Consider the following 15,413-nt stretch of genomic DNA (forward strand, 5'->3'; position numbering starts at 1 on the left):
GTGGACCACAGTGGCGTTCTACATCCCCAGGGAAGGAAGGATGAAGGTTTGAAGCACACACTAGTGGTATGTGTATCGTGCTTTATCTTCACTTGACGGCTCTGAGCCTGTGGGCAGCTGGGTCGGGAATTAGCTGACGGGCCACATTTTCCACTGTGGCAATACAAGGCTGACTGCCATTCACCAGATCTAGAGTTTCTCTTGGTGGGGTGTATAGATCATGGCCTACTATAGGTGGCTTAGTTTTTGAAAAATATTTTATTTATTTATTTATTTATTTATTTTTTTTTTTTTAAAGATTTTTATTTATTTATTTGACAGAGAGACCACAAGCAGGCAGAGAGGCAGGCAGAGAGAGAGAGAGAGAGGGAAGCAGGCTCCCTGCTGAGCAGAGAGCCCGATGCGGGACTCGATCCCAGGACCCTGAGATCATGACCTGAGCTGAAGGCAGCGGCTTAGCCCACTGAGCCACCCAGGTGCCCTTATTTATTTATTTGACAGAGAGAGAAAAAAAGAGAGAGCATAAGCAGGGGGAGCAGCAGAGGCAGAGGGAGAAGCAGACTCTCCACTGAGCAGGAAGACGATGTGGGGGTCAATCCCAGGACCCTGGGATCATGACCTGAGCTGAGGGCAGACACTCAACCAACTGAGCTACCCAGGCACCCTGGGTGGCTTATTATTAATAGGACATCATGACCAATTAGCCACTACCAAAGACCCTTGGGGATAAACCATTCTGGTTCCAGCTGCCAGTCCTGTTGCCTGTCATGATACCCACCCTGTTCTGCTTGATGTAGTGCCACTACTTGGCCTCTGCTGCTCCAGGATCCCTGTTTTCATGGCAACACCTCTCACCTCCTTTCCCAGATTAGTGTATTTCTCAATGTTTTGGTGAAAGGAGTGTCCTTTGAGCTCTCTGAGGGGATGCAGTTAAGGGCTGGGCCAGTAGGTTGCACATGACAAGTTCATTCCAACATCTCCATGTACCCAAGTCTTAGGATTGGAGACAATGAGGGATGTGAGGAGCTGGGGCACAAGGAGTACTGGCATTCTCTTGCTCAGTAACTAACAAGGTGATTTCATCACAAGATCTCCAGGAAAGCCAGGATCAGCCTCACCAGACAGGGCAGGAGGAACTGCTTCTACTGGTAAGAGAAGGTCCATGGGGTTTCTGGGCTCAAGACAGACACATTAAGCAAAAATACTTACTGAGCATCTTCTAGGAGCTGAATATATATAGCAGTGAACAAAACAGACAAACTTTACGTGGCTCTGTGAGGTCAACATTCTAGTGAAGAGAGACAAGAAAATAGATATGTTTAAGGCAGAGGGAAGAGCAGGTGCAAAAGACCCTGGAAGGGGGAGTGAGCCTGGAGTGAGCCTGCGCAGCCAAGAGGCCGTGTGCCGGGAGTGGGGTGAGTAAGGGCGGAAGGAGTGGACTCAGAAACAGAATGGGCAGCAGCCATCACAGACACTTTGGCTTTTTTAAAAATACGAGTTTATTTATTTATCTGACAGAGAGAAAGAGAGAGAGAGAGACAGAACAAGCAGGGGGAGTGGCAGAGGGAGAGGGAGGAACAGGCTCTTCTGTGACAAAGGAGCCTGAAGTGGAGCTTGATTCCAGGATCCTGGGATCACCACCTGAGCTGAAGCCAGAAGCCTCACGGACTGAGCCCCCCAGCGCCCTCTCTTCTACTCTAAGGTCCTTGTCATTGGATTTGGGGTCCACCTGAGTAATGCAGCATGATCTCATCTTGAGATTCTTAACTTAGTTCTAGCTACAAAGACCTTTTTTTCCAAATAAGGTGACATGGGGGGGGGTCTTCATCCCACTACAGATGGGAAGTCACTGGGCTTTGAGCAGAGGAGGGACATGGACTGATTTACAGTTTAAACACAGTTGCCAGCTGCTATGTTAAAACAGTATAATTGGAAAAAGTCGAAGCAGGGGGACCGTAGGAGCCCATTGGAAAGATACAGGAGATGATGGCAAAGCACTGAGAGGTTTGCTAGCAGACTGGATGCAGAATTTTGGAGAAAGATAAAGCCCACAGCAGAACCATCGATGAATACCTTAAAGTTATTCAGTGAAATATTTACCAATGAAGCATTATAAAATAAGGGGGGAAGTAGTGAACTACTCATGGATTGGCTTGTTCTAGGGACTTTGGATATCTATCAAAAAGTCAATTTACATCATTATTATTACCTTGGCACACACCTAAGTAAACTCTCGATGGAATAAAAACTGTGGAAAAACCAATCATCAGCTGTTTTTTAAGCCACAGTCAAATAAAATCTTCGTATGGCAGAGGAGAAATGGAAGAAAAGCAGCAACTCATCAGAAAAGGTAATCGGAAAAGATTTCATTTACAACCGCAATAAGGAATTAAATAAATAGAGCTCGGTCAAATTCCCAGACGTTACATTAAGAACCCCCGCTAGAAAGACCGAAGAGTGAGACGAACACCAGAGATGGAAGGGATTTGAAACAGGATTTGCTGCTTCCTGCTGTCAGATAATGCAGCCAGTAAGCGACCCGTGACTATAGAGCACTTAACATGGAGCCCTCCCATGGAATTCAAATCGAGGTGCGGTGTAAGTGTATAACACACTGGAAATTCTCCCTGAAATTCTTTTTTATACTACGCCCCCCCACACACAAACACAAACGTGGAATATTCCATTCATAAAGTGTATCGCTTATATGTTGACATGATAATATTTTGGATTAATGGGTTAAACAAAATCCGTTATTAAAATCAATTTCACCTTTTTTTTTCTGCCATGTGGCTGCTGGGAAATTTAAAAGTGCACAAGTGGCTCGCACTATATTCCTATTGGCCAGCACTACTCTAGCTAGATGGGAATTGCAAGCAGCAAAGGGCTTTCAACCTCTCTGTGCCTCAACGTCTTCATTTTCCAATCAGGACTGAACCGATACCAACCTTAAAGGCTCGGCGAGAGGAAGCAGAGAGCTGCTGTTAACAGAGTGCTCGTGGGATAACCGGGTATCCAAGCCCCCACAAAACCCAGCGAAGGTCAGAAAACCACTGTCCGGGCCACGCCCACTGGCTACAGGCCGCCGGGGCGGGCTGCGCATGCGTCTCCAACGCAGCCTACGGCTGGGAGAGTTCCAAGGCGCACGCGCGGACGCGCAACCGCGGGGCGGGGCGGGGCGGGGTGGGGTGGGCGAACCAGCCAATGGAGTTGCGCAGGCGGCCCGCGCGCGCCCGGGGCTCTGCTCCCGGAGCCTGGCCCCGCCCCCATCCCCCCGGCGCAGCACGCACCGGGCGTCGCACAGGTGGGCGGGTTTTAGTGGCGCGGCCGGAGGCCGGCGGGAGCCTGTGCTTTCTCCCTCGGTGGTGGCCCACGCGGCTCGCACGCTGTGCGGGGCAACATGGCGGACGCAGAAGGTAAGGGTCGTTTCCTCGTGGTTGGCCGGGCTAAGTACCAGCTCCGCCGCCTCGGAGAGCTGAGGGTGGGAGGGTGGCGGCGTCGGGGGCCGAGGTGTCCGCTGCTCTGCCGCCAGGCGGGTCCCGTGGCTGTCGGGCCTCCTGCTGGCCTTGCCTGTTGGCCTTGGGTCTACGGTGAGGGCAAAGGATGGAGGGGTGCTCGCAGTGACGTGGTGTCGCGAGGCCCGGGCCTCCCGCCGAGGCACAGCCTCTTTAGAGCCCGGGTCGCCGTTGAAAGGCGTCGGCGCCGCGCGGGCGACCCTGCAGTGACGGGAGACCTGGCCGTACCTGTACCGCCGCCAGCCGAGACGACGCGGTCAGCACCACGCGGAAGGGCGGTGGGAACAGGCGGGGAAGAAAGAGGGCCGAGGGGCTCCAGCATCCGCGTGGCTCCAAGTCAAAGGAAAGTTCTGTGGGCCAGAGACCGGGTAGCGGGCAGTTCAGTGATCACTTACGGAACTTTGTGGCCCGTGGGCAGAACACTTCTGCGGCAGGTTTGAGCCCTGCCGCGGCCACGTGGTGAACCCGAATGGAAGCCGACATGTGCGACTGCTTGCGGTCGGTTACCGAGCCGCGCAGCAACCCACGCGTTTGGCCTTACACACTTTGTTTTCCCCATTAATATCTAGATGAAACGTCCATTCTCTTCTTGCCCTGATTTCATTCTCCATTTTAAGCTTTGTTACCCTTGTTTTTGGGAAAAACTCCCAAATGTCTTGTCTTTTTGTTTTAGTATTTATTTTGCCAAAGAAACATAAGAAGAAAAAGGAGCGGAAGTCGTTACCAGAAGAAGATGTAGCAGTGAGTAGGAATATGTTATACTTCGCTTTAACTAAAGGGAAAGATTACTTAGATAATACATGACATACAAGAAATGTTTTTAAAAGTTTCTAAGGAATGGGTCGGAGTTGGTAGTGGTTGTGTTGTAAGCCTCGCAAACCCAGCCACCTGAATCTCTCCTGTCAAATAATAGTTTGCCAAATAGCGTTGACCACACCAGCAGCTCTCCCTGAAATTCTTTTTTATCCCACCCACAGACCCACTGTCCCTCTTTAAGTAGCTGTCCCTATTTCTTTTTATTTTACTTCTTTCGTGAGAGTGTGTGTGCACACGGGAAGAACTCAGAGGAGAAGGGGGAGAGAGCATCTCAAGGAGACTCCATACCCATCATCCAGCCGGGACACAGGTCTCCATCTCAGGGCTCTGAGATCATAACCTGAGCCGAAATCAAGACACTTAACTGACAGAGCCACCCAGGTGCTCCTAGCTGTCCCCATCTTGGTGGCAGTTCATTGTCCTTCTGAGATTCTGGTTCATTTCTTTTTCACTTGGAAGTCCCAGTAAAGAGGCATAAAGACTACCTTGTTTTCTATTTAAGAGGCTTAGACTTAACGTGGTAGTAATGGAATTGTTCAGAATCAGATGGGAAGTCTAACAGTGCGTTTCTGTCCTGTGTAAGGAGATACAGCACGCTGAAGAATTTCTTATCAAACCGGAGTCCAAGGTGGCTCAGTTGGACACATCTCAGTGGCCCCTGCTGCTCAAGGTACGTGGTTAGGATTATGTATCAGATCAAGACCTAGCTTTTGCATTATTTAAGTGTTAAGCACTTCATTAAGAGTGATTAGCACTACCACCTTTGGCTTGGGAAATGCCAGATGTTACAGTCTAAAGCTATTTTCTTCCAAGTGTCTGACAGGAAGGACCGAGTTTTGTTTCATTTTTCATTTCCAGTGCACCCAATGCTGTAGTAAAATACAGCTAAAATGTCAGAACAGTTTCATACTGCCATCAAAGTGTATAAATAATTAGTTCTTGGTTTCTGTATTTAACTTGTACCAGTCTGTGGGCCACACTTGGAGTAGGACTGCTTTAGTGCTCGGGGACATGGGCTTTGGAGCCACACCAATTTCAGTCAGGGAGTGTGTGACTTAGGGCCAGTTATATAACCTCCGAAGCTATTTGCTTATTGTGTCTTCTCTTAGGCTGAGGGTTGTAGGAGGTAATCCTTGAAATGTCTTCAGCCAAAGTGCCTAGCATGCAACAGGTCCTCTAGAAATTGCTGACTATTGTGTTGGGTTTTAGAGCGGCTCAGTAATGAGTTGAATTACAGGCTTCACGAGGAACTTAGTGGGCACTGGGTATGAGGAGAGAAGGCTAGGGCACAGAAAGTTCCTGAGACACATCTTGACCAAGTGTTAGAATAAACCAGTATATACGGAGTAAACGAATGAGATTTGCTTATATAATTCAACAGAGTTGAGCTTCTGCTCGGTCAGCTAGGTCTGCCGTTTACAGCTGCTTTTCTATTGTCGGCTCGGGGATATGCTAGTGAACTGGGTAGGCCAAGGTCCCTACTGTCTTGGAATTTAAAATCTAGGGTTGGGAGATAGTTTTGAAAAATTGCTATTTATGTCAAGTACTGTAATGAAGCTAAACTAGGCAACCTAGTTGAAGGGGGCTCTGTCCTGTCTGCGGTCAGGCCTGAGAGAGGAGAACGAAAAAGGGCAGACCTGGAAAAGCAGAGATGGGAGCGTCTGGAGCAGGAGCCAGATGGTTGTATTTGGGAAACATTGCCAGTCTTAGTACCCCAAGAAATCTTTCTGGAGGAGTGACCAAATTTGTCTTAATTCTATTCACGTGGGTAATTTTTCCAGTATGTAAAGAGGCTTAACAGTCTGTCACACTAGAGAATGAAAACATAGCAGAATCCAGGTTCGTAAACTTGCGGGTTAACCATAACATGGCTGATGTTGGTGCTGACTCTCATCTACGTTAATGGTTTGAGTTTATTTTGTGTTGTATCTTTGCTTTCCAGAACTTTGATAAGCTGAATGTAAGGACAGCACACTATACACCTCTTCCCTGTGGTTCAAATCCTCTCAAGAGGGAGATTGGGGACTATATCAGGTAAGTGTGTTGGGAGCATGTACTGCTCAGACTTCGTTACTTTTAAAATGACCTTTGCAGGGGCGCCTGGCTGGCTCAGCTGGTAGAGCATGGGACTCGATCTTGGGGTCATGAATTTGAACCCACATCGGTCATGGAGTTTGCTTGAAAAAGTGACTTTTTACATCATTCGTTCAAGGAGGTAGTGCCGTTTTAGAATGGCGTCGAGCTGGTGTCAGTACATACCCTGCACCTGCGGCGAACTTGCAGTTTTTATCAGAGGGCCGGAGACGATGGCACAGTGATTTCTTTTCCATTTTAGGACAGGTTTCATTAATCTTGACAAGCCTTCCAACCCCTCTTCCCATGAGGTGGTAGCCTGGATCCGACGGATACTTCGGGTGGAGAAGACAGGACACAGTGGTACTCTGGACCCCAAGGTGACTGGCTGTTTAATCGTGTGCATAGAACGAGCCACTCGCTTGGTGAAGTCGCAGCAGAGTGCAGGTATGTGGAAGAGGGAGCGAAAAGAGGTAGTTCCTTTACTAGTGGAAGGCTTTCTAGGTTTCCTTTCCTTCTGCTTTTTGGCCCTTGGTGATGGTTTCTCCACTAGTTAAAACCAAATCCTAAGCAGAGATGCTCTGGTTGTGTACCTTCTGTCCCTTGCGAGGTCCTAGTCCGTCTGCCTTTCTTGGAGTCCCACGTACTGGCCATGTGCACATCAGGTTGACAGAGTCTGTCCCTGGGACTGAGACGGGGCTGTGTCTGAGTCGCTCCAGGCTCCTCGGACTCTTTGCTGCTGCTTCTGCCGAAAGTGCCCTTCCTTCATTTTCATCAGGGGGAACTCCTACATGACCCTGCAAGGCTTTGTTCTAAGCTGGCTCTATGCTGCGCGTTGCAGCTGTCCCTGTCAGCACACTGGAAGCTGAAACTCCCAACGAGAAGAAGCATCTTCATTCCTTTCCCATGTCCAAACCATGAAATCTGTCTTGATGGAAATTTGACAGAAAGAGGTCATCAAACTGCATGCTTTTCTTGCTGCACAGGGTGGACTGTGACCATATAGAAATACAGAAAACTCAGTGGCCACACCTGACTACTCTTTTGTCATTTTTTAGGCAAAGAGTATGTGGGAATTGTCCGGCTACACAGTGCTATTGAAGGGGGGACTCAACTTTCTAGGGTAAGTTTGTGATTATGGGCAGCCTGGGTATCTGAGCCCTTGGACACCTGTGGCAGGTGGCTTCCCTGGCTGTCCTGTCTTGTGCCCTTTTCAGTGGGCTGCTCAGTCCAGCCTGGATGGGTACTGCACATTGACAGGGGCACTTCTGGCCATGTCCCTTCTGAGAAAAGGGCTCTGATAAGCAAGCACTGAGTCATCCCTGTGTCATTGAATAAAGAAGCAAAAAGGGAAAGGACATTTTTGAGGTCTTACGTGATTGAAAAGAACTTTTTCATTGGTGTCCTCAAACTGCCACAGTAGACTGTTTGCTCCTATGTGAGAGTCTGTGGAATGAGTCTTTGTTTTGGTTTGTGCTTATTCTCAGGCCCTAGAAACTCTGACAGGTGCCTTATTCCAGCGACCCCCGCTGATTGCTGCGGTGAAGAGGCAGCTCCGAGTGCGGACCATATATGAGAGCAAGATGATCGAGTATGACCCCGAAAGAAGATTAGGTGGGTCATGGGCCTGTGGGGAACTGAGTTGACGTTGACCACGTGTGGGCAGGACCACATACTTGGGAATTAGAGTTTCTGGTTAGGAGCAAATGCCCTTAGTATATGGTGTGGTCAGAGCCTGTTTCTATGGCACGTAGTCTCGCTGGCTCGGAGAGTAGCTCTGTGCCTGTCAGCCAGTGATGTATTCACGTCTCTGTGTGTGTGTCGTAGGTATCTTTTGGGTGAGTTGTGAGGCCGGCACCTATATTCGGACACTGTGTGTGCACCTTGGCTTGTTACTGGGAGTTGGCGGTCAGATGCAGGAACTTCGGAGGGTTCGCTCTGGAGTCATGAGTGAAAAGGTACACCGTTGCGGGGCTAGAAGTTTTAGAGCTGGTACTTAACGCCTTCCGCCCTTGCTGCAATCCGCCTGCTTCACAGCCTGGAAGAGGCGGTTTCCAAAGTGTTGAGTTCAGCTCAGGGCAGCTTCCCTGTTCTGTTAATTAAACTTTGGAACATTGAAACCTGGGCTGCGGGAGATGATTGGATAGAGAACATGACTCTGTTCATTCGCTGCCTCTTGGCCTACAGAAATGCCTGCTTAGATCTCAGTAAAGCGGTAGTTACGGGAGTGTAGAAGAGAGGGGCTTCTGAAGAGAATGAAGGCCAGTGAGTGCAGACTAAATTCTTTCAGGGTTTGGAAGTTTGGGGGCGGCTGGACTATTTCAGGGACAGCGACGCTGCATAGTTTTCACACGTGGTGCTTTTCAGGACCACATGGTGACGATGCATGATGTGCTTGACGCCCAGTGGCTGTATGACAACCACAAGGATGACAGTTACCTGCGGCGAGTCGTTTACCCTTTGGAAAAGCTGTTGACTTCTCATAAAAGGCTGGTGATGAAAGACAGTGCAGTAAGTTCTGGGCTACAAGTTCACGTTTGCACAAGATGTGACTCCACAAGGATGAGATGCTGTCCGTTCTGAAATCCACACTCTGTGAAGAGGTGTGGCAGGGCAGGAACTTAACTGTTCTCCATCGGGCTTATTGTTTTTCTTCTGGTTTTGTAAGTTGGGCTCTGGATTCTTTGTTAATAAGCATTCATAATTGTTTTTACTAAATCAAAGCCACATATACTAAATTAGAGGGGAAACTTTAGTGCTAGACATAATTCCATATCAAAATAAGGCAGATTGTTTAAACATTCGCTTTGAATTTTCCCAAAGTAAACTATCAGTGGTACATCAAATTTGCCTTCCTGTAACCTGCTAGTCCTATATGTGCCTAAGAAACCTTGATATATTTTTAAGTTGTTGCCAGAAAAGATTTTTTTAATTGGGATTGAAAGTTAAGACGAGCATTTCAGAGATATTATAAGCTATGTCCTTAGGAATTTCAGTAAAGCTTTTTCCCTTTATATCTTAGTTTGAGGCTATAAAACCTAAACATCACTGAACTTACTAAGCTCTTTTTTTAAGCACATTTACTAAATAATGTTGAAAGTAGTTATTTTTAAGATTTTAAGTAATTTCTATACCCAGCATGGGGCTCGAACTCACAGCTCTGAAATCAAGAGTTGCTCCACCAACTAAGCCAGCCAGGTGCCCCACAAGTAGTTTCTTAACGATATAATTATATCAGGGACAAAGGATAGTTGAGTTGAAGGTGTTTGATGCATTTTTTGTATGTTTTGCTTTGTAATAGAAAAGAAATAACGGAGGTATACTATGCCATTATAATAGTGAAAAAAAAACAATCTTGAGAAACACGACATAAATGTGATACAGCCTCCTTACGCTGGGGTTAGACTGGTGCCCTCTGGGTCGGTTTAGGGGAGAGGTGAAATACGGTCAGGAAGAGATCCAGGTAAGTGAAGGCCAGATGGCACAAGCCGTTGAACTCAGGGAGAGGTGGCCTGAACTTGCATGTGACTGGTTCAGCAGGCCTCAGTGATCTTGCTTGTTGGTGATTTGGGAGGCCTGTTAGAGGCCAGATCTTCCCCAAAAGCAAAAAGGTCTCCTGCTTCTGTTAGGGTTTCCCTCCTTAATAATTAAAAAAGAGAGAAGAGTAAATAAGGAAAGCCAAGGTTAGGTTTTGGTTTAAGATGAAAATACCTTTAAGTGCAGTAGAGAAATGAGGAATAGGTATTTGTTTTTTTATAAATATTAGTTACTTATTTTCAATGATCTGAGAGAGAGCATGAAGTGGGGGGAGAGGGAGAAGCAGGCTCCCTGCTGAGGAGGGAGCGCAGCACGGGGCTCGATCCCAGGACCCCGGGATCATGACCTGAGCCAGAGGCAGGATGCTCAACCGACTGAGCCACCCAGGCGCCCCGAAGAGTAGGTATTTAAATTCCTCCTTCACATTTCTGTGTCGGTGGGTTTTAAGGTGCCTTGCCCGTGGTGGGCGGTTGCTGCGTGCGCCGGTGCGCCAGATCGTGGCCCTGGCTGTCAGTGCCGTCTGCTCCGTTCTGCAGCCCCGCCCCGACCGCCCCGAGCTGTTCCCTGTGCTGGTGCGGGTGGCGGGCAGGGGCTTGTGCGGCAGCTGGGGCTCTGACGTGCGGTGCCGTCTCTGCAGGTGAATGCAATCTGCTATGGGGCAAAAATCATGCTTCCAGGTGTTCTCCGATATGAGGATGGCATCGAAGTCAATCAGGAGATCGTGGTCATCACCACCAAAGGGGAGGCGATCTGCATGGGTGAGAGAAGTTGCCCTGGTTCCTTCTGTACCATCGGAGCCAGGCTCACTAAGCAGGACCCAAAGTCCCGGCTCCTCGGGTTCATCTAACCCTTGTGTTGTCTGGGACGTGGAGGGGGAGTCAAAGCACAGCACTGTGTTAGATGGGCAGAGAGATGAGGTCAGTGGGGCTTCCCTTGTCCCAGCTGGCTGCTGGAGGCCGTGTGGCAGCAGCCTGGCTCCAGTGGGGAGAGGGAAAACCCTTAATGAAGGGAATAAGTGTCTGTGGTGATTGAGATGAAGAGTTCAGTCCGTTCCTTGTCTGCCGGTAGCAGTTAACTTGTGAGCTTTGAGCTGCTGTTGGAGTGTCCCTTAAAACTTCAAATGTTCCATTGCCCTGAAGGGGCTCTGCAGGCTGTTCCCCATGTGTGGGCTGAGCCCCAAGCTTGGTGAGCGTATCTTTAGGTGCCTTACTGGAGGGGTCCCCTCCTCTGGCTGCTTGCCACAGAGAAGGGACTCTCATGGTGTGCTTGCTTTCTGGTGCAAATTAGGCATGGTAAATGGATACCTCTGATTTCATTATGAAGAGGTCTCCTGAGGATCTAGAAAACGTTGGTTTTTACGTGGTTAGTGTAAATATTTTTTTAACTGACAATTTTAATGTGGTTTCAGAGCTTTTTTCTCATAGCGGTGGATTTTCTCCATATGAACATCTGAGCAAAAGAAACCTCAAGGCAGTAGAGTTTCGAGTTTTAAATGTTTTTTTCTTTGTAAAGATTTTATTTATTTGAAAAAAAAAGCACAAGCTGGGTGAGGGGCAGAGGGAGAAGCAGACTCTCCGCTGAGCAGGGAGCCCGATGCGGGGCTCGATCCCGGGACTCCGGGATCATGACCTGAGCCGAAGGCAGACGCTTAACCGACTGAGCCACCCAGGTGCCCCTTAAATGTTTGGGGTTTTTTGTTTTTGTTTAGTTTTTTGTTTTTTAAGATCTTATTTTGAGAGCGATTGTGCAAACACACATACAAGCAGGGGGAGGGGCAGAGGGGGAGAAAATCTTGAGCAGGCTCCGCACTGACTTCAGAGCTCAACACGGGGCTCGATCTCATGACCCTGAGATTATGACTTGAGCTGAAATCAGGAGTTGGATACTTAACCGACTGAGCCACCCAGGTGCCCCAAAAATGGGGTTTTAAAATTTTATATAAAACGGTGGAATTAGGGCTCAGAGTATAGGAAGTTTCTCCCTTCCAAGTCATTCTTTAATCTCATTCCAACACCTGCAGCCGTTGCATTGATGACCACAGCAGTGATCTCTACCTGTGACCATGGTATCGTAGCCAAGATCAAGAGAGTCATCATGGAGAGAGACACTTACCCACGGAAGTGGGGTTTAGGTCCAAAGGTAAGTGGGGCTGGGTGTGCGCCCTGCTGTGAGTAACTCTGCAGTTTTGCGTTATTGAATACTCACGTGGGCAGCCCTTGGCTGTATCCCTGCCACCACAACTTGCCTTGTACTGGGCTCTGGGGAGTGCTGGCGGGTAGGATTGGGACCATCTCAGACCTTAGAGGTGTCAGTCTAATGGGGGAAGCGGATGGCTGTCGCTCATACTGCACGACCAAAGCCATGCTGCAGGCTGACCCTCGGGAGTGCGGAATGAGGGGCTCAACTTGGTTGGGGGGTCTGGGTAAGGGATCGTTGCCAGCCATGCCAGCCAGCATAAAGGACTTTCTGTTGGTGAAGAAGGCGGTAGGGTCTGGGGAAGCCGGAAGAGCGTGTGCTGCAAAGGCCCTGTGGTGGGAGAATGGGCTGGAGGGAGGGGCCACCAAATGACGTTTCGGAGGCTGTCACTGATAAAAGGAGGCTTTGTGACTTTTGACAAGTCCCACGTTTGCTGCTGTTGGAGAGGGTGAGTTCAGAGTACTTTGCAGAGAAGTGTGAGGCCCAAGGGAGGGGCCTCCACGGAGCCGCCATAGTACCCGCTTCGTGTGCCCCACCACCAGGCAAGTCAGAAGAAGCTGATGATCAAGCAGGGTCTTCTGGATAAGCACGGCAAGCCCACAGACAGCACGCCTGCCACCTGGATGCAGGAGTACGTGGACTACAGGTGAGGGCAGGGCGCTTCGGAGCCCCGCGCGGGCACTACTGTAGTGCGTCCGCTCTGGGGGGGCAGGGGAGGCCGCGGAGCCCAGAGGGGCGGGCGCACTGCAGCCCAGGGGTTGCCCAGGGGAGCCGGGACGGGAGATCAGGGAGCCCAGGTGTGGGGCGCGGGGCAGATGTAGTGTCGGGGAGAGCTGTGACGACGTGGTGCCAATGAGGCCTCGGGGGCTAGAGGGACTTCCTCTCGAACGCCCGGCCAGGTAGGGGCTCGGGCCTGCCCCGCAGACAGTTATCCCTTTCTAGTCTGGCTCGTGGGACTCTAGAGGGAGTCAGTCTGCAATAATAAGTGGTGAGTTCTTCTGTCTGTCGTCAGTATTGTGATGGTGGCTTCAGACTTGCCGGATATCACTGGTTGGGGACGCAGCAGGACCTCCCCGGAGGCCGCTCAGCACATCTCACCGCTTGCTGCGTCTTTTCCAGTGACTCTGCCAAGAGAGACGTGGGGGCCAAGGGAGTAAAAGACCCACAGGAAGTTGCCGAAGTGGTAAAAGCCCCCCAAGTAGTTGCTGAAGCAGTAAAAACCCCAAAGGTAAGGAACGTGCTGCAAGCAGGAGGGAGTGCGCTCTGGGACACGATCGTGTCGCCTTGTCCCAGCGGCTTTGCTCCCATCACGGGTCGTGGCTCAGCACGGCAAGGCCGCCGCCGCTGCCGTGCGACCTTGGCGTGACGGTGTGGGCTCCAGTTCTGTTCCTTGTTGTGTCTGCTGAGGGGAGGGGGGCTCAGAAATCAGACTGGCCTCGGCTCCCAGCTCGCGGAGGCGGTGCGGCTGGCTCTCCGTGGAGGAACGCGCTATTCTGGCCCCTCCCTGGGGCGGACTCACCTGTGGCTGATCGCCCTGGATCGAGTTAGCACAGCCTTAGAGAAGGTCAAGGGAAGTATGTGTGACCACCTCAGCTTCTCAGGGCCCGGGGGGCAGCCCTGACATGCGAGCACAGAATGGGTGCACTGAGGGGCCTGGAACGAGCGGCCTGGGAAGCGCTCCCGGCGTGCGTGGGGCCTGTCTGCTCCTTCACAGGCGTGCGGGCCGACTTCCCAGGCTCCTGCTGTGGCCCTGGCTTCCCGGTGTCGGGGGGTGAGGACGTGCTTGAATTCTCTAAGTTAAGGTTCTCTTAAGGTTTGTCATTAGAAAGCTTCCTCTTGTAGTCGGGCTGTTCTGGTGGTCCCTGCCTTACTGAACATTTCTCATCTGTGTTTGCCCCAAATCTGACATTTGATGGCTTGTGTCCACCTTAGCGGAAACGAGAGAGTGAAAGTGATGAGACCTCCCCACAGCTGGTCAAGAAGGAAAAGAAGAAGAAGAAGGACAAAAAGGCCAAAGCTGCTCTAGAGAGTGCGGGCGACCCGGGAGACGGGGTACGTACACACCCGGTCAGGACAGGACCCGTGCCCTTCGTGCCACCATTTCGTAGTAACCGCACGCGCACGCTTGCGGTGCGGCTGGTGGCGAGGGCGTGTGTGTAGGAGCCCGCTGCGGTGTCGCTGGGGAGCTCAGGACCTGGTGTTCTGTGCAAAACTGGTTTCCTTGGGAATGTCCTCCTATATCCTGCAAAGGCTTCTTGGGCTTTTGGGATGTCCCTGGTTTGCTTGTTAACAGGTGCTGTGAGGCTTTCTCTTTTTCCCAGGACAGTGACGGTGCCAAGAAGAAGAAGAAGAAGAAGAAGATCAGAGCGGAAGGGGTTTCTGAGTAGCGGACAGCACCAGAGCGCGGGTCCGGCTGGGAGGAGGAATTAAAGCCTTCCCGGGAAAACAGAATTCCTTTCGTTCTTGAGGGAATGCGTCACAGGCCCCAGGACGGGTGGAGCGTTCCGGCACATTTTAGCTGCTCCCCGAGAACTCGGGTGACGTTGCCTGGTGTGCTCGCCCCATCCTGTCCTGTTTTAAGGACACGGGAGAAGGAAGCAGCTTTGATGCCGCCCCTTTCCCTGCTTGGGAGAGTTGGGGATCGTCTCCCTCAGATCCAGCACAGCCCAGAACCATAGGCAGCTGCTGTCGATGGTTCTTTGAACGCGATAGCGCTCTCCTGCTTTGCACCATCCCCTACCCATTTTTTAAAAGTTTCTAAATGTCGCTCAGTGAAATGGTGTAGAGCACGTAAGGGAATAGACCCGAACCACATTGTTCGCTGAGGGGAGAAGCCGTTTCCCCCATGTCCTGTGAGGACAGCGGTCTGTTCTGGCCAGACGCAGGCCATCTCCGGCTTAGCGGTCCCTCGTGTGCTCCTCCGGAGCCTGGGGGTCCGGCTTCATGCACCTGCCCCTGTCGGCCTCCTTGTGTTCGTGATGGAAGCAAAAGAATCATCCATATTTCCTCCTCTAACTCTCCTTTACTTTCAAAGGATGCAGTCCCTCATTGCTGGGAGAAGGTTGTACTTTTTACTTATTAAAGTTTACTTGTTTTTAAGTATTTTCTGTTGGGTTTTCTAATTGTTGGGGATGTCAAACTAGTAGAACAAAAAAATATAAACTATTTTGATTAAAAATCTAGGCAACTTTGTTCTATTTGAAATTTGATGCTTTTCCTTGGGTTACTTTCTCTGGTTCTGTGTCTCACAACATTGATCCTGGGGCCTTTTATCTG

The 15,413-nt window shown here is 50.2% G+C and overlaps 1 protein-coding gene and 2 non-coding genes across 3 annotated transcripts; all 3 read left to right on the plus strand.

Moving 5' to 3' along the window:
- Positions 1 to 3,267: 3,267 nt before the first annotated feature.
- Positions 3,268 to 15,239, plus strand: DKC1 (dyskerin pseudouridine synthase 1). The gene is made up of 15 exons (XM_045994564.1): positions 3,268 to 3,416; positions 4,189 to 4,256; positions 4,915 to 5,001; positions 6,274 to 6,365; positions 6,667 to 6,851; positions 7,463 to 7,527; positions 7,892 to 8,018; positions 8,232 to 8,362; positions 8,772 to 8,915; positions 10,579 to 10,699; positions 11,962 to 12,080; positions 12,680 to 12,783; positions 13,257 to 13,365; positions 14,070 to 14,189; positions 14,459 to 15,239. Exons 1-15 carry the CDS (start codon positions 3,401 to 3,403, stop codon positions 14,522 to 14,524), a joined length of 1,554 nt encoding a protein of 517 aa, XP_045850520.1. The 5' UTR covers positions 3,268 to 3,400; the 3' UTR covers positions 14,525 to 15,239.
- LOC123935718 lies at positions 8,457 to 8,593 on the plus strand. Its single transcript, XR_006816991.1, has one exon. It is a non-coding gene; the product is annotated as a small nucleolar RNA SNORA36 family (small nucleolar RNA).
- On the plus strand, positions 13,056 to 13,184 carry LOC123935719. Its single transcript, XR_006816992.1, has one exon. It is a non-coding gene; the product is annotated as a small nucleolar RNA SNORA56 (small nucleolar RNA).
- Positions 15,240 to 15,413: the final 174 nt, after the last annotated feature.

This window comes from Meles meles, chromosome X, assembly GCF_922984935.1.
Source record: "Meles meles chromosome X, mMelMel3.1 paternal haplotype, whole genome shotgun sequence".
Classification (NCBI taxonomy): domain Eukaryota; kingdom Metazoa; phylum Chordata; class Mammalia; order Carnivora; family Mustelidae; genus Meles; species Meles meles.